Here is a 22,249-nt window from a genome sequence, read left to right on the forward strand (position 1 = left end):
TGAAGATCCCGTATTTGTATGAATCATATGACCAAACTGAAAATTCCATTCAACTTGGTAAGCTGAGCGTACTGAAAAAAAATCAACTGTTCCTAATGGTTAATCACTGTCGTCATTAGGGTCCATCGACCGATAGGGCGCTTTGCTTTATGCTCAAATCAACTACGTATGTTTTACGCAAATCATGCCACTAGCAAGGTGTATTACTTTCTTGATTGAAGATGATACCACTACTAGAAAAAACCTTATACACAGAAGTTTATCAGTAGCGCGGTTTAAAAATGGGCGCTACTGCTAATTAGTAGTGGCGGGGGTATAAAAACCGCGCTAATACTAAGTTGATAGTAGTAGCGAGGGTTATAAACCCGTGCTGCTACTAAATGGTCTCCAACAATACCCCCGGGATAGGCCATAGTAGTAGCGAGGGGTATAAACCGGCGCTACTAGTAAAAAGTAGTAGTAGCGCAGGTAAGACCCCCACGCTACTACTAAGCGTGTCCACCCCGGCCCGGTCCACACTCCCACCCCACCAACCGTCCCACACCACCAACCCCCCGTCTGTCTCAGAAAAAAAAAACACGCAGCCCGAATCCCCAACCTTCTCTCCTCTCCCAACTCACTCGCCAGCTCCTCCTCCACCGCGGCCCCGATCCAGATCCCCTCCACCGCGGCCTCCTTCCACCTCCTCTCCTCTCCAAACGGCATGGCCGGCTTCCCGGGGGCCGGTGGCTACGACGCCATGGCCGGATCCGGCGATGACGAGGACGAGGAGGCCATGAAGAGCCTCTACGCTGGCGCGGCCCCCGCCCCCGCGGAGGAGTAGGAGGAGGTCGACGAGTGGTACGCCGTCGCGGTGATGATGGCAGGGGAGGAGAGGGGGATCGGGAAGGAGGGGCTGCGGAAGAGGCTGGTCAGGGAGGGGGAGGGGCCGCAGCTCCCCCGCGCCGGCGACGAGGTCGAAGGTAACACGCCCTCCTCGCTCGCTACTTATCCGGCGTGGATGGGTTCGATTGGGTTGACTTGGGCGTTGACTTGGTTCTTCGTTTGTCCCGCAGTGCACTACACGGGGATGCTGGCGGACGGCACCAAGTTCGACTCCAGCCGGGATCGCGACGCCCCATTCAGGTTCACCCTCGGCCAAGGTACCGCCGTGCTCTGAGTCTGACTGACAGTCAACTCCTCCTCCTCTGCTTCTTCTCAACTGAATCTTTTGCAGCTAGTTAGGATCGGAACTTTGTAGATTAGGGGTACACGTTTACGACTAGCAACCAGGCAGATTGGCAGCAAATCTGGCATTTACAACGCTCACGCTTACAAGGGCTCATTAGGATCCAGTTTAGTGTGATTCAAGGTTTCAAATAGCGGCTGCTACCCCCGCTATTGCGGCCGCTATTGCGGTAGCACTCCCCTAGCGCTATCTCTTTTGTGTTGCGTTATGATATAGCGGCTTTGGCATGATTCATCCGCTATTGCGTGTGTCAGAGCGATATTGCGGGCGCTATAGCGTTTTTGTGTTGCGGGAATAGCGCTCTGGCTACATAAACTTTGTTAGACACCAGTCGCCGGTGCTAGCATGTGTCTTGTCCAACCTTCAATCGTCAGCGCCTGCATGCGTCTGATGCTACTGCCCAAGCTCCAGTTCATGACTACTATTGGTTCTGCTGCATGTCAAGTTGTCAAGGAACCAAAATGCTGCTAACCCTCTACACACTGGAAAGTGGATGGCCTCTCTCGAACCAAACAAAACTGCTGCTACACGTGCTCATGTCTTTCCAAGTTGGTTAATTTGAGATGGTGCTACCGGCCAGATAGGTTATTTAATTCAAAATATTTGAGCGTAACTGTGTAAGCCTTGATGCATGAGGACCATATATTTTCTTGTAACGCCCCGGATCCGTTGCGCCAGGTGCCCGCCAGTTATTCGTCGTTGTTGCCTTGTCTTGTGCTTGCGTGTTGCATTTTGCCATGTCATCATCTGCATTTCATATCATGTCATCTTGTGCATTTCATTTTGCATACGTGTTCGTCTCATGCATCCGAGTATTTTCCCCGTTGTCCGTTTTGCAATCCGGCACTCCTATGTCCTCCGGCGCCCCTTTTACCTTGATTCGTGAGTGGCCGAAAAATGTTCTCGAAATAGGTTGAAACTTGGCATGCGGTCTTATTATAGTGTAGACAGAGCGCTTGTCAAGTTTCGCCGCATTCGGAGTTCGTTTGACTTCCCAACCATTAAACATATAGCGGCATTGTGGCCGGTTTAATTGTCGGACGTTTTCGGTCTTCGAAAAACGTTGTCGGGCCGCACACCTTCCCTCTCCTCTCAGCCCAACCTCTCTTCACAACCCACCTGCAGCCCTCCTAAACTTTCCCCTCCGTTCCGGACCGTCAGATCGCGATCGGAGGCTCCGAAACGCTCCCAAAACCCCCCCTAAACCCTAACCTAGCCCCTCCTACCTATAAATGGACACCCCCACGTCCATTTTCGGGCTAAACCTACCTCTAGCCTTCTCCTCCTTGATTTCCGCGCCAGCCCAACCATCCAGCCACCGCCCCCCTCCTTGGATCCGCCGCCGCCACTTGGCAAACCACAAGTGGCTACGCCGCCACCAGCCGCCCCTGCAATCCACTCCCGCTTCGCCACGTGCCTCCCCAGTGCCCCACCTCACCGCGGCCCGCCAGGCCCGCAACAGGCCCGCCCGAGCCCATCGGGGCCCAGGGCAGCCCGCGCGAGCCGCCGCCGGCCTCCTCCGCTCACTCGTGCCCGAGCTCCCTTGCGTGCTCGCCCGCGCCCCGATCCTCGCCGCCGGAAACCTAGCGCCGCCCCGCGCGCGCGCCGGATCCCGTCTCGCCGACCCCGCCACCGGTAAGCCTCGCCGCTGCCCCGCCAGGTCGCGCCGCCCCCGTCCGGCTGCATCCTCTCTCTCCCTGACCCCGTCTCTCTCCCTCTCTCTCTCTCTCGCACAGGGTAGCCGTTCCCATCGCCGGAGTTAGTCGTCGCCGGCCTCCTCGCCCTTGGTCTTCGCCGGGAACGGAATCCCCGGGTCCGGATCCGGCCAGATCCGGCCATCCCCGGCCTCCTCCGCCCCTCCCCGCGCCTCGCCGGACTTCCCCGAACCACCGGAGCTCCATTGCCGCCGTGTTGACTTTTTCCCCGAAGGTCGTTTTCCCCGCGTGTAATATGTCAAATTGTTCGTCTCGACGAGTACTTCATTTCATTCCATTGCATCATGTTCATTTGAGCTCATCTAGATGCCCTAATCATCGTTGCAAGAGTGCTATATGATGTTAATCTGCTGAAACTGTTATAACTTGATGATTTGTCATTTTTGTTGCATTTGATGTGTGCATCTTATGAGCATGAGCTCTACATGTGTTTTGAAGTATGTCGTGCCATCTTTGATGTGGTGCAATCCATTCTTCATGAAATGTCATGTATTGTTTGTTCCAAGCTTGCAAAGTAGCCTCCGTGATGTTTCTGATTCCAGGGACTTAGAATTTCACTAAGTCTTTGTCTGCTGTTATTTTTTATGCCATGTATTCATGTTGCTACAGTGAGATCGATGCATTTTTTGAGTATGTTCAGTAAGGATGTTTTGGACATATGGTTATGCTCTATCCATCCATGCCTCTTTTTGCATTTATGGAGCAACCTAGCTTGACTCAATCGAGCTCTACTTTTGCTATAAAATGTTCCTGGCAGATTGTTTACATGTTATGCAATTTTGCCAAGGTTGTTGTAGTTGATCCTTGCATGCTATGTTGTTGTTCTTGCCATGCCTAGCTTCTATGCCATGTCTAGTTGTTGGGTGTATGCTTAGTTTGTCATGCAATGCCTCGTAGTGAGTGCATCGAGCTCGGAAACATGCCTACTTGTTACCTGTTTATGCCATGCTCCAGTTTTTCACCAAGTCTGAATCTGTTTATGTTTTTGCTATGTTCACATGCTTGCAATTGTATTTTTTGATCCCTTTTGGCTTATGGTCAGTAAGGGACTTTTGTTCTATGTAATTGGTAGATCCATGCCATGCCTTTGTTTGCCATGATAAGTTCCTGTAGCATGTTGTTTCATAGCTCTAAACATGTTAACCTGATGTTATTTCTGCCATGTCCTAAAATTCTGCTAAGTCTGTGAACCTGTTATTAATTGCAATCTTGCCATGTCCTTTTGAGTATGTTCTAGTGATTTCTGGAGATAGCTCAGTGTTCATGTTTTGACATGCCTTACCTGTACATCATGTCCATGCCTTTTGTTTTCATGTTATGGTGCTGTAGCTTGTTGTTTTGGTGCTTGCAATATGCCTAGTTGCTGTTTTGGACAACGTGTCCTTTAAACTTGTATAGAGTGTATGTGTTGAACCGTTGCTCCGTTTTGAGTGTGCCCTATATGAAACTTGCTTGGTTTTGCATGTAGTTTCATATTATCATGTTGCATCCCTGTTTTGAGGTGTTTGCTTGATGTTTGGATGCATTTTGCATCAATGCCATGTTTAACTGTTTTGCTCATATCTTCTAGGCCGTAGCTCCGAATCTAATGAACTTTATATGTAACTTGACTAGAATTTCGTGTAGATTCTCTTGGTGCATCTTAACTTGCTGTTTAACAACTTGAACATAAGGTTTGTTCAGATCTGGACAAACTTTGAAACTTGCATATGAGGACTTACCGGAGTTGTTCTATGTTGTTTCCGGCCTCATTTAAACTTGCTTTGATGTGTTGCTCTTGTTTGCATCGTCTCTTGCCATGAGTAGCTTCATGTAGCTTTGTCATGCATCATACTTGGTTGAGAATCATGCCTTGTTCATGTGTGGCGTGTTTACCATGTTGTGTGTTTCTTCTCGTTAGTTCCCGTTTCGTTGCGATCGTGAGGATTCGTTCGTCTACGCTTGGTTCGACTTCGTGGCTTCATCGTCTTCATGGACTCGTTCTTCTTCCTTGCGGGATTTCGGGCAAGATGACCGTCACCTTGGATCTCATTACTATCATTGCTATGCTAGTTTCTTTGTTCTATCGCTTTGCTGCGTTACCTACCATTTGCTGCTCAAGCCTCCCAAATTGCCATGAACCTCTAACCTTTGTCACCCTTCCTAGCAAACCGTTGTTTGGCTATGTTACCGCTTTTGCTCAGCCCCTCTTATAGCGTTGCTAGTTGCAGGTGAAGATGAAGATTGCTCCATGTTGGATTATGTTTATGTTGGGATATCACAATATCTCTTATATTATTAATGCATCTATATACTTGGTAAAGGGTGGAAGGCTCGGCCTTATGCCTGGTGTTTTGTTCCACTCTTGCCGCCCTAGTTTCCGTCATATCGGTATTATGTTCCCGGATTTTGCGTCCCTAACGCGGTTGGGTGATTTATGGGACCCCCTTGACAGTTCGCTTTGAATAAGACTCCTCTAGCAAGGCCCAACCTTGGTTTTACCATTTGCCTCACCACCACCTACTTTTCCCTTGGGAGTCGCTCTCTCGAGGGTCATCTTTATTTTAGCCCCCCCGGGCCAATGCTTGTCTAAGTGTTGGCCCAAACCGAGCGATGTTCGGCGCCCCCTGGGCAATCAGGGTCTATGCCAACCCGACGTCTTGCTCATCCGGTGTGCCCTGAGAACGAGATATGTGCAGCTCCTATCAGGATTTGTCGGCACAGCGGGCGGTCTTGCTGGTCTCGTTTTATTACTGTCGAAATGTCTTGTAGCCGGGATTCCGAGATTGATCGGGTCTTCCCAGGGAGAAGGAATATCCTTCGTTGATCGCGAGAGCTTATCATGGGCTAAGTTGGGACACCCCTGCAGGGTTTGAACTTTCGAAAGCCGTGCCCGCGGTTATGTGGCAGATGGGAATTTGTTAATATCCGGTTGTAGTAAACTTGAAGTAAACTCTTCTAAAATACACCAACCGTGTGTGTAACCGTGAGTGTCTCTTTTCGGGGTTGATCGAGAGGAGAACACGGTTTCTGGGTTATGTCTGACGTAAGTAGGAGTTCAGGATCACTTCTTGATCATTACTAGTTGACGACCGTTCCTTTGTTTCTCTTCTCGCTCTCATTTGCGTATGTTAGCCACCATACATGCTTAGTCGCTGCTGCAACCTCACCACTTTACCCCTTCCTTTCCCATTAAGCTTTGCTAGTCTTGATACCCATGGTAATGGGATTGCTGAGTCCTCGTGGCTCACAGATTACTACACCACCAGTTGCAGGTACAGGTTATGCGATGATCATGGTGCGAGAGCGATGCTTGCTTGCGTTGAGTTTTTCTTCCGCTTCTCCTTCGATCAGGGGATAGGTTCCAGGTCGGCATCCTGGGCTAGCAGGGTGGATATTGTTTGAGTTTCTGTTTATGATTCATCCGTAGTCGGATGTGGATCTTGTATGTTGTATTGTTGTATTCATGTGATATTGTATGTATTGGATGTATCCCCACTATTATGTAATGTTGATGTAATGATATCCACCTTGCAAAAGCGTCTCCAAGATGCGCTTCTATCCTTGATGGGACCCCCGAGTTCCTTTAGGATAGGATCGCATCTTGGGTGTGACATTTCTTTAGTGTTTAGACTATACCAACGAACTTTTGACCATTAAGATAACTTGTGTGCATTTAACTTAGTGACAAAGAGCCTAACGAATCGATCGGTGCCTTTTTCTTTTATATTTGCATTGTTGTTTGTAGCTAACAGTTAATCTTGTGCATTGGTCACTCAAGTGAGGATGAGAAGTTGTTGCTCATGCATGACTCATTCAAGTGACAAAGCTAAACTCAACCCTTGGCTTGTTACGTGAGCTCAAACTAGTGACTAGTGAGTGTTTCATGTACTGAACTTGGATTTACAGCCAGAGTCACCCCACGAACAGGCCCAATGTATGTACTGTAGATCTGAAAGTCCGCTTCTCCAATTCTTCTTATTTAAATGAGGCCAACTTTGTTCAAAGCAGAGTTGAGTTGAATGAATCATTAGGTTCGCTGGGATTCCACCTATTTGTGGTGTCCTTCCTCTAGCTGCTGACTATTATTGGGAATTATTACTAGTTCATGAACTATTATTGAATGAATCATTAAGTAGTATGTGTGTATGACAGGCCTGTTGTTGTGTTCATGTGAATATCATCATACTGTCGTGTGGTAATTTCGTAGCGGATCAATGTGTTGGATGATGGATCAATCTCTATATATCTGCTGTTGAATGGTTGCCCCGTGAATGGTTCTACGCTCTGCGATGAACAGATCATTGCGCGGCATGGCTTGTCGGCCTGTTCATGTAATGTGTTTATTTTAACTCAGTTCAGTCCATTTTATTTTTTGCAGATAACGGATTGTAAACAATTTTGAGTTGCCCACAAGAGAAATAGAGGTTTGGAGTGACAATTGAAGCCGGCACAAACTGAAACTACCACGGGTTGCATGTGAAAATCCACCTTATGCATATATTCATTTATTTTTTAAGTTACTATTAAGAAAAACTCGAATATGAAAAAATCCACCTTCATTTTAATATTCTGCACGATATTGGATCATAGTTCACTTTTCATTTTATAGTTGTTTGCTTTGTGCTATTTAAATTACATATTGTAGTAAACTGAAAGATGCTCTTGTCTGGTCCTTGAATAAAATTCCACTAGGCCTATGCACCGTTGGACGGGGGTCATCCTCCTGTTCTAAAAAAATGCGCAGTTGGACTAGGTTTCCTTTTGTTCAGTTAGAATCTTGATGTTTTGTTTCCCCTATAAGTTAGCTAACTTCCCTTTTCTTGATGAAATTGTCAGGAGTGATGCTTTCTTCATATGTAATTCTATCAGAGATATGTTCGATGTTCATGCAGAGCCATGGACCATTCTATTCTCTATGACCCCGGCGACGGAGGCTGCCAGGACGGAGCCGATGGCTCCGGCCAGGGAAGGGAAGGCAGATGGCGAGTGGGTCAATGTATTTGGGTGAGAAAACCATGATGTTCTTCTTTACTTGTTTTTTGAGGAAGCTGTAGCCTCCCGCATGCGCATGGTAGATTCAGTTGTGCAAGTGGGTAGTATCTTGATTTCCACTGGACATGTTGCCATGGAGCTGAAAACAATTGATGCTTTGCATAGGTTCATGGCCCTGCCATGTGCTTGCTCATGTCTATGTCCATGAGCAACAGCAAAAACAATCATTTAGTAGCATATCGTCTTAGACCTTAGTACTTGCCCTAGCAACTGGATATACCGGACTCTATAGTGCTAGTGCACTTTCATTTTTTGTTAAATTTGTAAACCTGCCTGAGAAAACAGTAGCCGTCACTTAGCTTTTTGTTGGGTGCCTTATATAGGATGCACTTCCTCTATTACCGGACGACATCCACTAGGTTGATGATCCTAAACAGCCTGGGAGAGTGAATGCTTCAATGCTCATCACATACGTGTATGTAGAGTCTGGACTAGTTCATAATCTGTTTTCAACATTTGTACTACTAGATAAGTAGTAATTCTGAACAACTTTGTGGCTTGCAAAAACCAGATTGCAAGTAATTCTTAACATCTTTGTAGCTTGCAAGAACATACTTGAAATCAGTTGACACATGACCCCCGCGACAGAAGGCACTGATTAATGCTAATGATTTAGTAACTACAAATTTTTGTATTTTTCTTTGCCTTGTCCCGCCCAGCAATGTATTGTATTTGTCTTCCAAGACTGAACTTGGTGCCAAACATTGCGGCGCGAAGTAAACACACCACCCTGCCTGATGTGGTACTATATATAGTGAATAACCTAACAAGAAATCTGCTAAGACACAAAGTAATTTAGTTCACATATGCATTTCTGTGTTTCTTTTGGACTTTATGTTTTTCTATGCATTTGCCAAATCTATATATTTAGTTTGAATAAGAACTGAGGAATTAAGCATATATATTCGGCATGAGCCCCTTTAAATTGCTAGATGATAAGGAATCTTAACTTAATGGGTCTTGTGAATTGTAATATACTATTTAGTTTAACTGATGCAATTTGCGTACTAACAAGTTTTCACTTTCCCGACGTGGGCGCAGGGGTGATCGACGCTGACTAGCATGGCCCGATGGGCGTTGCTGTGAAGCACGGTGGCCACGTCGAACAGATGAACGTCCAGGTTTTTGACACCGGAGGTCTTCGAGGTGGAGGTCCTCGACGCCATCATCCGGGGGAAGGAGGATTCGGGTACATTGGCGTCTGAACTCGAAGCCTTGGTAGATACATCTAGAGAAGTGATTTGTTTAGGTTGGTGGTGGACCACTACGGGAGGTACTTCGATGATGGTTGTGTGTCTGATCTTAAATGGAATCCTGAGATGGTTCTGTGACGTTGGTTTGCTTTGCAATGGACGTATTACCATTCATGAATACCACATCTAACTTTTTTTTTTAATTCCTAAATTGTTAGTAGTAGCGTGGGTTAAAAGTGAGCGCTACTAGTAGTTAGGTTAGTAGTAGCGTGGGTGTTAGCTTAGTAGTAGCGCGGGTGCACCCGCGCTACTACTAATCTTTTAATAGTAGCGCGGGTTTAGCCCACGCTACTAGTAACAATTAGCTGTAGCGCCTTATTGGTAGCGCGGCTGTCCGCGCTGCTGATAGCCTAAAAACCCGCGCTGCTGCTAGCCTTTTCCCTAGTAGTGTACGGCCGGGCTGGAGCTATGCTTACTCGGGGAGTTTAGCCAGGTTTAGCTTCTTGAAGTTTTTGCTTCACCAACGTCACTCAAATACTCAAGGCTGCCTGGTTGTTTGCGTCGTATGGTATAGTATATACAGAGAGAGAGAGCAATCTAGTGTCAGGTTCGAGGAGCCCTCACTAACGTCACTCAAATACTCGAGGCTGCCTACTTGTTTGCGTCGTATGGTATATAAAATGTTGATTTTCATGGGGGCTCGACCACTGAACTAGGACAAACTGACAAACAAATTATACAGCCTTCCATTACCTTCCGAGACGAAGCCCTCGGCTGAAGTGGTAGATCCACACTGCAAGTAGTTGGTGTAAACCGGAGAAACCACAATAATATCTTGACCTGGGGAGGTGTTTGATGCACCAGGTGAAGTGATACCGATACTCACTTCCTGTAGCATAACTAGCATCAGCACAAGGAACAGGTCAGGAGGCTGCCCTGCGTTGGCAGCTCTCAACAACTTCGGCCGGCGTGCCTCTCTACACGCTGGTATCATCACTCTGCTGCTGACGAAATATACATTTACCTTCCAAAAAACAATGTCAGCAGATTGACGGCACATCGGCCAACACCAGGCTTGATCAGAGCAGTTCAACACCAGGCCGGAAAGAAAAAAGAACTCCTTGCTTGCTTCCAAGACGAGGCCACATATTTTTGTTTCGGCTGAAGTGATAGATCGGCATTACAAATAGTCGATGTGAACTGAAGAGATCACATATGTTCCACACAACCTTGCCTCTAAGTAAGGAGGGAAACATATGAGTGATACCTTAATGAGAAAGAGACCAAGTTGCATGGCTTTACAAAAAGATTTAACAGACAAACATCACATTGATGTTCAGAGGACACACAGATTTGTACTTTCTCATCACCAAATAGGCGCACAAGTTGGTTTTTCATCAGAATTGACATCATGAATAACATGTTTAACTGCCATCAGGTTCCAAAATAATACAAACTTGAACAAACTACAAACGTGAGAACTACTAGCCGCCAGCACAAAGCACAAAATTGGTATTTTCTTTAGAAGGGCACGTCCTTTCAAAGGGATCAGCTGGGTCCAAATCGTGGACACTGGACTCCATAATGTGGTTATAAGACCAATCTGATGTAAAACGGAATCGAGCGCCTCTCGAGGCCCTGTTATCCACCTGAAGCATCTTACGGTGTTGTGCAAAGAACTCCTCATTGTAATCTTCAGAATTAACCTCAAAAGTCATCAATTCCAGCACTCCAGCGTTTAGTACAAAGAATGTGGCGAAGTCAACATGTGACTTGATGCCCCGATAATGTCGCCAAACAATTGTCTTGAGACGGATGTCAAGAGATCTTATAAGATCCCGGTGTTTACGGCGCCAGCAGTTGCTTTTCCCGGGTCCAGTTGACTAAAATTGAACATAGACAAATAAAAAACCAATCATTTCAGGACAGTAAGATAGACCAAATAAGCATGGAACCATCATCACAGAAGAATTGTCACCTGAATGTATAGCTTTTCCAAGGAAGGAAAGCATCTCATCAAGTCAAGAACAACATCGAGACTAAGAGCATGCATATCAACAGCTAAAATCTTGATAGTGCGCACCGCTGTCGTCATGCTATCAACATGCAACCCCTTCATCAAGCATGAAAGATAACATTAAGACATCCAATTAGTCGGAAGTGGAGATAGTATGTTCTTCATCAGCACATGGAAATGCAGGTAAGAATGCTAGTAGGAAGGCCACAACTACCTGAATAACTGCCGAGTCAAACGCGAGTACGCTACTACAAGTAGAAGAAAGGAAGCCTAAGGCCTCCAGTTTAGGCGCATAGATCAACGATACATGTAGGCGATCACTTAAGATCAAGCTACCAAGAAAAGGGGCATTCTCAATAATGAGTTCCCCAAATTTGAGCCCTCTCCCATAACTATAAGCTTTGACACATATGCCTCTAAGGTTAATAGAGTTGATTCGGAGGCGACCAAAGCCAAAGCTGCGGTAAATAAGCAAGCATTGCAGAGCTGGGCAACCCGCAATCATGGTGTGCAGCGAGGATTCGGAGATGCCGACCCGTTTAAGCGCGAGCTTCTGAAGCTTAGGGAAGTGAAGCGGTTGGATGGTGCTGTCGGTAAGGTGGCAATCTCCGATGGTGGCAACACAAAGGGTGTCCGAGAAGCGGAAGGCGGCTGCCGGCGGCGGCTGCGGTGTTTGCGGTGGAGACGGCAACATAAATCGGTAGCAGCAAAGCTCGAGCTCATGGAGGTTGTCGAGGGCGGGGGATCTGAGCCAGGCGTCGGCTCGGTCGACGGGGAGGTGGTAGACGGGCGCGCAGAAGCGGCGGCCGGGGCCCCGGTGGGCGGCGAGAACGCGCAATATGGTGGCATTGAGGCCCTCCTGGACGAACAGGAACGGACGGTAGTCAAGGTTGAGAGGGGCGGAGCGCCAGAGGTGGCGCCACCGGGAGGCAAGGACCTGGGTGCGGGCGCCTTCCCGGGTGGGGAGGAGCGAGATGATGTGCCCGAGCATGCCGTCGGGGAGGCCGCTGAGGCGGTCCTCGTCGGGAAGCGGCGGTTGCTGGTCCTCCGCCGTAGAATCCAAGCCGTGCCAATCTGCAGTGGCCGAAACCGCCGCCTCCGTTTCCATCCCCATCGCCGACGGCCTGAGAGAGACGATGTCCACGAGTACGGCGCCGGGGAGGTCGGTGGTGCGGTCGCCGCCGGCGCCGTCGCCTCCTCCGTCCTCATCCATTCCGGGAAGGGGCGCTCCCGGGCCCTCCACTTCTATATCCGCGGGCACCAGCGCTTTCCTCTTCCTGGAGCTAGGACCAGGAGGAGCGCCTGCCTCCGTCCCCATGGCTAGCGGACTGTGCGGCGGGGATGGGAAGAGCACGCCGAGGAGGAGGGAGGCGGGGTTGGGGTTGGGTTGACGGCCCGTCGCCGGAGCCGACAGGAGCAGAGGAGATGGGCGGGAGCTCCTACTGGACGCTCTTTGCGTCAAATTGTTGACGCAACGCACAGGGAGGCAGCCCGACTGGGCCGGCCCATCGAGCTGTACCGCATGAGAAAAAAGGGAAGCAAAAAAATGAGCTAGGCGCGATCCCAGGAATCGTACTGGCGACCAAACGATTGCGAGTTGCGACCGCATGCTCCTTGCCAGTCCACCTGACTAGCGCTTTATGTATTTTGACATTGCGTAACTAAACCAACTTAGGACGCCGTACAACAAGCCAAATCTACTTCGAACACAATTTTTTTTTCAAAAACAAAACGTGAATGTTATATCAAACGCGAACATTATTAGTTCTATTTACAAATTTTGAGAAAACTCAAACATTTTTCAACACACAAACGGATTTTCGAGATGCGAACATATTATTTAGAACAGAAACATTTTTTAAACTACCCAAAAAACTGAACAGGAAAAAGTTTCAAATTTCAAACACAAAATTTGGAAACACGAACAACATTTGCACGTGAACATTTGATGAAAGTCCAGAACAAAATTTGAAAAAAACGAACATTTCTTAAAATTAGCAAAAAAAAATGGAAATGGAACATTTTCCGAAACTCCGAACAAAACTTGTAAATATGAACATTTTTTGAAATTTCCGAACAAATTTTGGAACGGGAACATTTTTTCAAACTCCCAAACAAATTTATGGAATTTACGATTTTTTTTTTGCAATTTGTGATCAAAATTTGAAAACATGAACATTTTATAAATTTGTGAACAAATTTGGAAAGCTGGAACACTTTTTGAAATTCCTAAACATTTTTCAAATGCAATTTTTTTTGAAAACGTGGACAATTTTTAAATAGGAACATTTAGTGAAACTCAGAAACAAAAATTGGAAAAACTAACATTTTTCTTAAATTTGCGAACAAATTTTACGAAGTTGTGAAATTTAGAAAAAACAAAAAGAAAAGAAACAGAGAACAAACTTTGAAGCGTGAACAAATTTTTAATGCATGAACATTTTTTGAATCTTGAGAACAAATTTTGAAACGGAGAGCAATTTTTGAAGAATCCTAACAAAGTTGCAGGTGTCAACTTTTTTAATAAGTGAACAAAAAATTAAAATCCAGTACATTTTCTGAATTTCGAAAGTTTTGAATTTATATGTGTAATGAGAACATTTTTTCGAAAGCTGAACTTTTTTTGGGAACATAAACAAAACTTGAATATTTTGAAAAAAGTTTGGAAATAAGAGAAGAAAAGAAAAATAAATAAAATAGAAAAAAAAGAAAATTTGTTGAAAAGGGAAAATTAACTTGAAAAGGAAAACTGAAAGAAGAAACATAAAACAAAAAAAAAGGAAAAAGAAAAAAAGAAAAGGGAAAAAAGAAATAGAAACAGAAAAACAAAAAAGAACCAATAAAAAACGAAAAAACCGGTTCAGGGAGAAGGTTCCCAAAACCGGTGGTAACCGCGACTGGGCCGGCCCAAATCTTCCTGGGGGTGTGCGGAGCCTCGTCAATTCGCCGCAAAATGCGGCGAATAGGGTTTTCCGAGATGGGCGGCGGCGGTTTTGGGGGAAAAGGCGCCTGGCGGATCACACAACGACGACGTAGCAGAATGAATCAAAGCCCACTCATGGCGTAGCCCGGTCGGCCCAGTCTGCTTGCTGAAGCCTTCTTTTTTTGCTCAAAAAAATATGCTGATGTTTTTTTTTTAACTCGAGGCATGCTCCTCTCCTGCTGATGTTAATCACTTCCATTAGCGTCCATCGATCGACACAGTGCTCTGGCAAAATATACTTTCGTATATTTAATACTACCTCCGTCTTGGTGAATAAGTCATTCGCGTAGTTCTAGGTTGACGATTTAACTATCTAAATATGTATTATATGTGACAAAAAATACGTATTTAGAAACTACATCATTATAGAAATCTAGTGATATGCTTTTCATGACATATAACACATATTTAATTTCTTAAATCAATGACCTAGAACCACGCAAATGACTTATTCACCTAGACGGAGGTAGTACTATTTATAGTATTTTCTTGTTGTAAAAAATACTATTTTCTTTTTAATGACCATGCCAATGTCAAAAAATGGGATTTATTTTTTCCTTTAGAAAATGATACGGCGCTCTGCCTACTGAGGGAGTTTAGCTTCTTGGTGTGAGTTTCTGCTTCGCTAGTGTCAATGAAACACACCAGGCTGCTTGCTTGCTTGTTTGCAATCAAGTGTCGCGGGTTCGTTCTGAATTTGTGACACCAGGGCATTGGCCTAGGTACGGTAGCTGATACACCATGTACTGTTCCTTTGTCTATTCACACACACAAAAAAAGTATTGTTCCTTTGTTTCTGTCAAGGTATGGAACAGTATACAGTTGGCACAGTCTGTACTCTTTTATTTATGTCTGTCTGTCTGTCTCCATCTTTTTTGTGAATAGGTAACTCTGTGCTCAACAAAGTCTGTTTGAAAAATAATAAATAATCATGCATGGCACCTGGGGATCAGTTTCCCAAACTTGGTTGGTTGCTTGGAGGCGCCATAGAAACGTACACAACACCGTGATGATCCCATGCATTGCACAGAAGCCAGAAACCACAGAGCCTCCGCTGCCTGTGGCTTCACAGCAAGCGTACGTCGTCAATGTTGATCTTCGTTCAGGGGAACATCGCTTGGGGGCGACCACTGAACCAGGACAAATGCCGGGAAGATCGACTCACTATGTTGTTTGTTGACACGACCAGTTCACCAGCGTTCGATGTTGGTGTTCCCGACAGACCAGATGCTCCACAGCAAATTGATTCACTAACAAGGGCATCATGCTTGCGATAATTGAATCCAGTAACAAGTTTACAGTGTTCCATCTTTAGAATATTTATGTCGGCACCCAGCAAATTGACAAAAAAATTATAAAGTCAAGGGGTTCTGACAGCGAATGAAATAGGAAAGAAACCTGCTTGGCCAGCAGTTCGGTGGCGCAACAAATTATATAGTCAGGACTCCTGACCCTGAAACTGTGACACATATGGAGGTTGGCTATCTTAAGTCTTACTTATTTTTTCCTACCGCGCACCTGCAATAACATCACCAACTAAGTTCAGTCTGAAAACATGTTGATACTGAACCAGAAGTTGGCTCTGAACTCTCATGTTGGACTTAACACATGAAAATGTTACAGAGGGGAGAGCGGCCAGATGATATCCAGGTAACAAGAGGACTCTGTAACCATATTGTTTTGCGATATAGGGTATCATGATGAGCCTCCAAACGCTGATCAACCACCGTATGGCACCCCAAGCCCAAGGTTTACACTCGAAACTCCTACCTAACAAAAACAAATCACAGTATTATTTGCCTCTTTTTAGAATGTGTGCATGGTAACCACTGGCACCATCTGATGATGAATAGACTTTTTGAGTAGCTCCTCAGGCTTGCTTGAGAAGTGGGAACTATGGTTGTCTCACATTCATGTTACCCTTTTTTTTGACCCCCTGACCGTAGAGTTCTACGGTATATTTTCGTTAAAAGAATTATGTACAATGAAACATTCTAAAAGGCCTTAGCCAATGCCAGCGGGTTCTAACATCATAATAAATCACAAATTATTATCTAACCAGTGCTGAATCTTGTTTACCTTGGAGGCCTTAGCTCTCGGCATGAGCACCTTGAGTCCTTCTCGCATGCAATATTTCCAGCACATAGGGTGAGCCACTGCCTGTTTGAAAATCTTGTCATTTCTCACGGACCAAATGCTCCAGCAGCCAGCAATGATGATATCAACGCCAAACTCTTTTGGGAGGACTGACAGGGCCAGACATAATTCATCAAAATTGGAAATGCCTCTTCTCTTAGCAGGCATAATTATGTTCCAACAGTGGGTGGAAAAAGAGCAGTCCCAGAACAAGTGAAGTGAGGTTTCTTCTGTCTTATCATTACACAATGCATAGTCACATGAGCTCAGAACCATTGATTTTCTTTTCAAAAGGTTCCTGGTGTTGACCCTGTCATGTAGAAGTAACCAGAAGAAGATTTTGTGCCTGAGTAAGTTTGATGCTTTCCAGAGGATTTTGAAGAGGAAGTGAGCATTGCTTTGTCCCATCAAACATTTGTACATCTTGATAGATGAGTATTCTGGTGTTGTCCATTTGTACGTCCAGCTATCCTTGTGTTCAACAGAAGGGTGGTTGTGCAGCAGATCTTGCATCTCCATGAACGGTTGGTGGGCAGCAACGGATAATGGTCTGTGAAAGAGATCTTCTCTGTTGTCTAATTGAAGCACCTGTTGCAACGTTATATCCACCTGAATGGCAAAGGAGTAAAGCTCTGGGTATTTCAGATGAAGTTGCATCTCCTGCCAAGGGTCCTTCCATAGCCTAATTTGTATCTCCAATGCCTGCCTTGCAGTTAGAGAACTGTTGAAATGTTGGGAGCAGTTTCATGATATCTTTCCACCCAAAGGAACCAATTTGCTGGACCACTATCATTGGAATGGCAAGAATGCTCATATAGAAGATAGGCATACTTGCAAAAACCCGATTTGATGAGTACCGGCTTATCACCATATGGGAGCAGTGTAGAACAGCCTTACAATCTTGTCTCAATTCTCTTGATTAGAGGAAAAAAATCCACCACCCTTGGCTTCTGGATGCTCAGAGGCATCCCTAGATATGGAAGTGGAAATGAGCCAATCTGACAACCCATTAAAACTGACAAAGCCTGCATTTTGTCCTCTGGAGTGTTGATTCCAATCATGGTTAATTTGGCATGATTCACTTTCAGACCCGTGTATGTTGCAAAGTGAAGCAACATGTTCTTAATGTGCATTAGCTGGCTAGGGATAGCAGGGAGTACCAGAACAATGTCATCTGCATATTGAATGATTGGAAAGTCTGGGCAGGTGGCATGCTTGATGGGGACTCAATGAGAGCATTGTTCATAGCTTCATTCATCATGGACTGCAGAAGGTCAACAGCTATCACAAATATTAATGGAGATAGTGGGTCACCTTGCCTCACTCCACTCTTGCAAAGGAATTGTTTGCCAGGAACTCCGTTGAGTCAAACAGAGGAGAAACCAGTGCTATATATTTGCTTGATCCAGTTGATCCATTTCTGTCCAAAACCTTTTGCTTCCATAATCTCAATGATGGTGTCATGATTAAGTAGGTCAAAAGCTTTCTCAAAATCCAGTTTGAGTAGAATTATCTCCTTCTTTGATTGATGAGATTGATGTAAATACTCATAAGCCCAAGCCAGGCAATCCTGAATACTTCTGTTGTTGAGGAAGCCATATTGATTCTTATGTATCAATCTCAAGATAAATTTTTGTAATCTGTTGGCCAACAGTTTAATGATAATCTTTAGGGTACAGTTGAGCAGTGAGATGGGTCTGAATTCACCTGGGGTGGCAGTAGAGCTATTTTTGGGAATCAAAGTGATGTAATAATAGTTGATGCTCTGAATATGTGTTTTACCCTCATGAAAATCTTGGATGAGGGAGTAGAAGTCAGGTGCCACAATATCCCAGCAAGCTTTGAGACCAGTCAGGTGCCACAATATCCCAGCAAGCTTTGAGACCAGTCAGGTGCTACAATACTCCCTCATTTTAATCTGTTGGTCAGCATTAAAACCATCTGGTCCTGGAGCTTTGTCATTGGGCATTTCTTTGATGATGTTATCAATTTCCTCATGTGTGAAAGGAGCTTCCAGGTCTTGTAGCAACTGATCTTGTTGGAGCAAAGTATGCAACAGAAGAGGATTGCTGGTTTGTTTATTTGTTCCCAATCTTTCCTTGAAAGCACTGTACAGAATAGCAGCTTTGGATTGATGGTCCTTGTGTTCAACAACATTGGAGTCCTTGAGCATAGCAATACTGTTATTCCTCATCTTAATAGTTGCTTTGGCTTGAAAGTATTTAGTATTTGCTTCACCCACCTTGATGGCTCTAAATAGTAGCTCTCTGTTTTCAATAAATTTTCTGGAATTTAAGCACTCTAGTAGGGTGATCTTTAAGGCAGTTTCTGCCTTCAGATTCTTCTCTTGATAATGGTCATGGGAGAAACAAGGCCAAGAAAATTCCGGCTGGGATCGGAAAGCTCACCCAAATGAATCCACATCAGGAGTTTAATTGATGGCACCCGCCACACCATGGGATCAAACGACAGCTCTGACCACGGTGATCTGATGCTGACGGCAGAGCCGGCTACGGGCTCCAAAGCTCAAGTGGACGATGATGCCGCCTCGCCGGAGCAGCAAGCCCAAAAACGCATTCACGATGGTGGCGGCGTGATCAAACATGACTTAATTACAAGTAGCTAGCACTCCACGTCTCCACAACTCTTCCAAAAATTTTAACCCAAAAATTCAAGCTTCGAGATTGACTGGCATATTTTACTATGCCCTAATACATACATCTCCTTATGTATGTTGAATAAAATCGAGAGTGGATTTTTTGCTCTCGGGCTCCATGGATCCTGAAATTTTCAAAAAATCAAAAATCAACCTTTTGGATTTCATAAAAAACTGAAAATAAATACAAAAATACTTGCAGATGGGTGTGAAGTTTCACCATAAAAAAACATTTTGACGTGACCCGCACAAAAAACAGAAATCATGTACAACGCATGGGCACCACCTTCAATTGACCTCTGGAATCCTTATTTAATTAGCCCCACCTTATATCGTTTCGTGTTCATCCGTTTGATTGGCGCACCTAGGTGTGGCTCCTGTGCAAATCTTAGGCCCTGTTTGGTTCATAAGTTTTAGAACTTTTTTTAGTCCTAACTTATAAGTCCCAAGTCTCCAAAAAGTCCCTACCTGTTTGGTTCCTGGGACTTATAAGTCCCTATAAGACCATATTACAACTATAAGTCATATAAAGCTCTCCTTGAGAGTCTTATTTCATAAGTTCCAAATGCGCACTTTAAGTTCCTATAAGTCCCTCCTGTTTGGTTTAGATGGAACTTATAGGGACTTTTTTAAGTCCCTAAACCAATAAGTCCCTGGAAACAAACACCCTTTAATTCTCTTTCCTTCCATATTTCTCCGTTACGTCACACTTCTTTTGAAATCTAGCCCGTGCATCACTTATTTAATTAGCGGTCTCTCTTCTAGTTTAGTCTTCACTTATTGATCCTGAGACAGTTATTTGTATCTAGAAACTCAAATCTATAATACCTAAATAATTCATCCCCACTAACATATTTCTCTTGACATGCAGCCTATCCACATCAGCAGCTCAGCCACATCAGATTTTTTTACCAGCTTACATGTGGGACCCGCCATAGTCCAGACCAGCCACGTTTGCTTTCGGTTACCAGTAGCTGGACCCACGATAGGCTGACCCATCACCCCCTTTTCCCCTGCATCGCGTCGGGCACAGCGGCGCTGTAGCCAGCTTCCCCCTCTGAACAATCCGATGCACAGCTTCGTCATAAGCTGGCCTGTAGCCTGTTGACTCTTCCTTTCTCAAGCCATGGAATCGGAAGCGAACCGTCGTTGCAATCAATTCGTGCGTCTGAACCTCCTCATAAGCTGGCCTCCCCGTCTCACATTCCTCATCTCTATCTTTCCCCAAACGTACAGGCTAATGGCATAGAAGATCTAGACTCCTCTAGGGTTGCGGCGGCCACCAACGGGGGGTATAACCAGCGGCGAGCGAGCGGCGCCATGGCTCCCGTTCCTCTCCATGCCGAACCTCTTCGCGTCGTTCGGTTTCTATTCCATCTACGGCCTGGGCGGCGCCGAGGCTGGAGCGCGCGCTATGACAGCACGGAGACAACATGGCCCGATGCGTTGGTTGCGGGGTGGTGTCCAGTGAGGTTGTTCTCTCGAGGCCGTCCGCCTCGGCGTGCATCAACCAGCTCACGGATGGCTACAACCCCGGCCTTGCTTGGCGACTGTACAAAGGCGCTGCCCGGGCGCTCCCTCTTTGTCGATCCATAGACTTTAACTCTTTTTTTTTTTAGAATTAGGCCCTCTATGTTTTTTATGCTCAGTCTGATCTTGCCTGCTCTTTCCAGGGCACTGTTCAAATGTTCCTTCCAGAACCTTCTGAGTTCCAGGTGTGTGATAGATCACACATTTGGGCATACACACGTATTCTTTGTTCTTCTTTATGTTTAGAGATGTGGTGACAACTCCCGCTCCCACTCTTTGGTAAGAGAACATTAGCTGCTTAACATCAATTTCTATTTTTTAGGGTATGGCAACCTGCAACTTTGTAAACATAGTAGACCAGAGTGGAAACCTGATCATCTTTTTGTGCCTGGGCCGCTTTTGCTTAATGGCGTCACTATTGGAAACGTAGCTGCTCTTACTAGATTTGCTTCTTCTTTTTTGATGTGATCGGAGGATCTATGCACTCTGCATAGTCTCATCTCCTTCCTCATCTATGTCAGATCCTGCTTTTGTTTGTTTGATCGTGCATGCTTGATTTCTGGATTTCTTAAGGATGCTGATGCGTGTAAATCGTTGGGCATTGGCTACATGGTTTCACCTGCCACATCTGAGGCCTTCTATTAGATTCATAGATCAGCCGACAACATATACTGAGAAAAAGAGCCTGAGACATTTGTAAGTGGGTTGAAATTCAATAATGATTCTCTCTGTTTTCACAAGGAAATATGATTGAAAATACACAGTATGATTTCTTATTGAATACAGATTAATCCTTTCTTCTAATGTCTGTACTTTTCCCCCATGAAGTGTTCATTTCAGGTCATGTTCCCTTCAACACTACTTGGAACTGATGAAAACTAGACAATGATGAAGACCATAAGTGTTACTGAATATGTAAATGATGAAGCAGGTAACTTACATATTTTTTGTTTGAACCTAACACTTGATTGTAACGAGTCATCTTTTTTGTTTGGATGCCGAAATTTGGTTGTATGTAGTTAAGCAGTTCAGTATACTATAAAAATATCCCTTTGAATGCCCCCGGATGAATTACTTATAGCCGTTCGTTAACATTTGAAGTAGGAGCTTCACTTCCTTTCAGATTTTATACTCATTATACAATTCAGAGTCTACATCCAAATCTTCTTGCATGTGTTTGTATTTCAGATAATTTTCATTTTTTTAATTCAGGTTATACACTGCTACAGTACTATTCTTTTACCTTTTTAAAGGAATATGGCAATTCATTTGCATCGTGCAATTGGATAGTTTTTGCACAATTTTTTTCAATGATTGGTGCAGCAATAGGGTTCATACAAATGCACATCTATAATACCTAAATAGTTCATCCCCACTAACATATTTCTCTTGACATGCAGCCTATCCACATCAGCAAAAATTTTTTAAATATTTTCCAGTAAAGAAAATATATTGCGCTTTAACACCTCTTTTAAGTTTGCGCATTTGAGAATTAATTTTGAGCTTATGTTCTATTATGTTTTTCCGTCAAGTGTTGTGATTGCCTTCAAAGCAGAATCTTCTTATTTGCAAACCTTGAAGGCGTGCACTGTTGACTGAAATGTTATTTATATTACTCCCATCCTTCCTTTGTTACACACCAATACAAGAAATGTATTGAGGACATTTTGATTCTCTTCTTTTTGGTCCCATTTATAATTATATTTCCTTATTTGTTCCCATTGCAATGTACTGATGATGGAATGGCCAACTCGAAT

General features: G+C 44.8%; 1 protein-coding gene and 1 long non-coding RNA gene across 2 annotated transcripts; one reads left to right on the forward strand and one right to left on the reverse strand.

Moving 5' to 3' along the window:
• Nucleotides 1-523: 523 nt before the first annotated feature.
• Nucleotides 524-6,445, forward strand: LOC125530635 (uncharacterized). The gene is made up of 3 exons (XR_015609801.1): nucleotides 524-962; nucleotides 1,056-1,142; nucleotides 6,192-6,445. It is a non-coding gene; the product is annotated as an uncharacterized LOC125530635 (long non-coding RNA).
• Nucleotides 6,446-10,654: 4,209 nt separating this feature from the next.
• LOC147992875 (putative F-box/FBD/LRR-repeat protein At2g05300) lies at nucleotides 10,655-12,505 on the reverse strand. Its single transcript, XM_087539165.1, has 4 exons — nucleotides 12,326-12,505; nucleotides 11,402-12,166; nucleotides 11,149-11,283; nucleotides 10,655-11,053 (listed from the first exon to the last, which is right to left on the reverse strand). The coding sequence occupies exons 1-4, from the start codon at nucleotides 12,503-12,505 to the stop codon at nucleotides 10,655-10,657; spliced, it is 1,479 nt and encodes a 492-aa protein (XP_087395291.1).
• Nucleotides 12,506-22,249: the final 9,744 nt, after the last annotated feature.

This window comes from Triticum urartu, chromosome 1A, assembly GCF_056163025.1.
Source record: "Triticum urartu cultivar PI428250 chromosome 1A, HENAU_Tu73, whole genome shotgun sequence".
Taxonomy (NCBI): domain Eukaryota; kingdom Viridiplantae; phylum Streptophyta; class Magnoliopsida; order Poales; family Poaceae; genus Triticum; species Triticum urartu.

What these genes read in the sequence shown, in the direction of transcription:
- LOC147992875 (XM_087539165.1), bottom strand. Translation starts at nt 12,505, where the DNA reads ATGGGGACGGAGGCAGGCGCTCCTCCTGGTCCTAGCTCCAGGAAGAGG. An exon ending in CCGGCGCCGTACTCGTGGAC is followed by an intron (nt 12,167 to 12,325) that starts ATCGTCTCTCTC and finishes ATGCTCGGGCAC; the next exon opens with ATCATCTCGCTCCTCCCCAC. An exon ending in TGGAAAAGCTATACATTCAG is followed by an intron (nt 11,054 to 11,148) that starts GTGACAATTCTT and finishes GTTCAATTTTAG; the next exon opens with TCAACTGGACCCGGGAAAAG.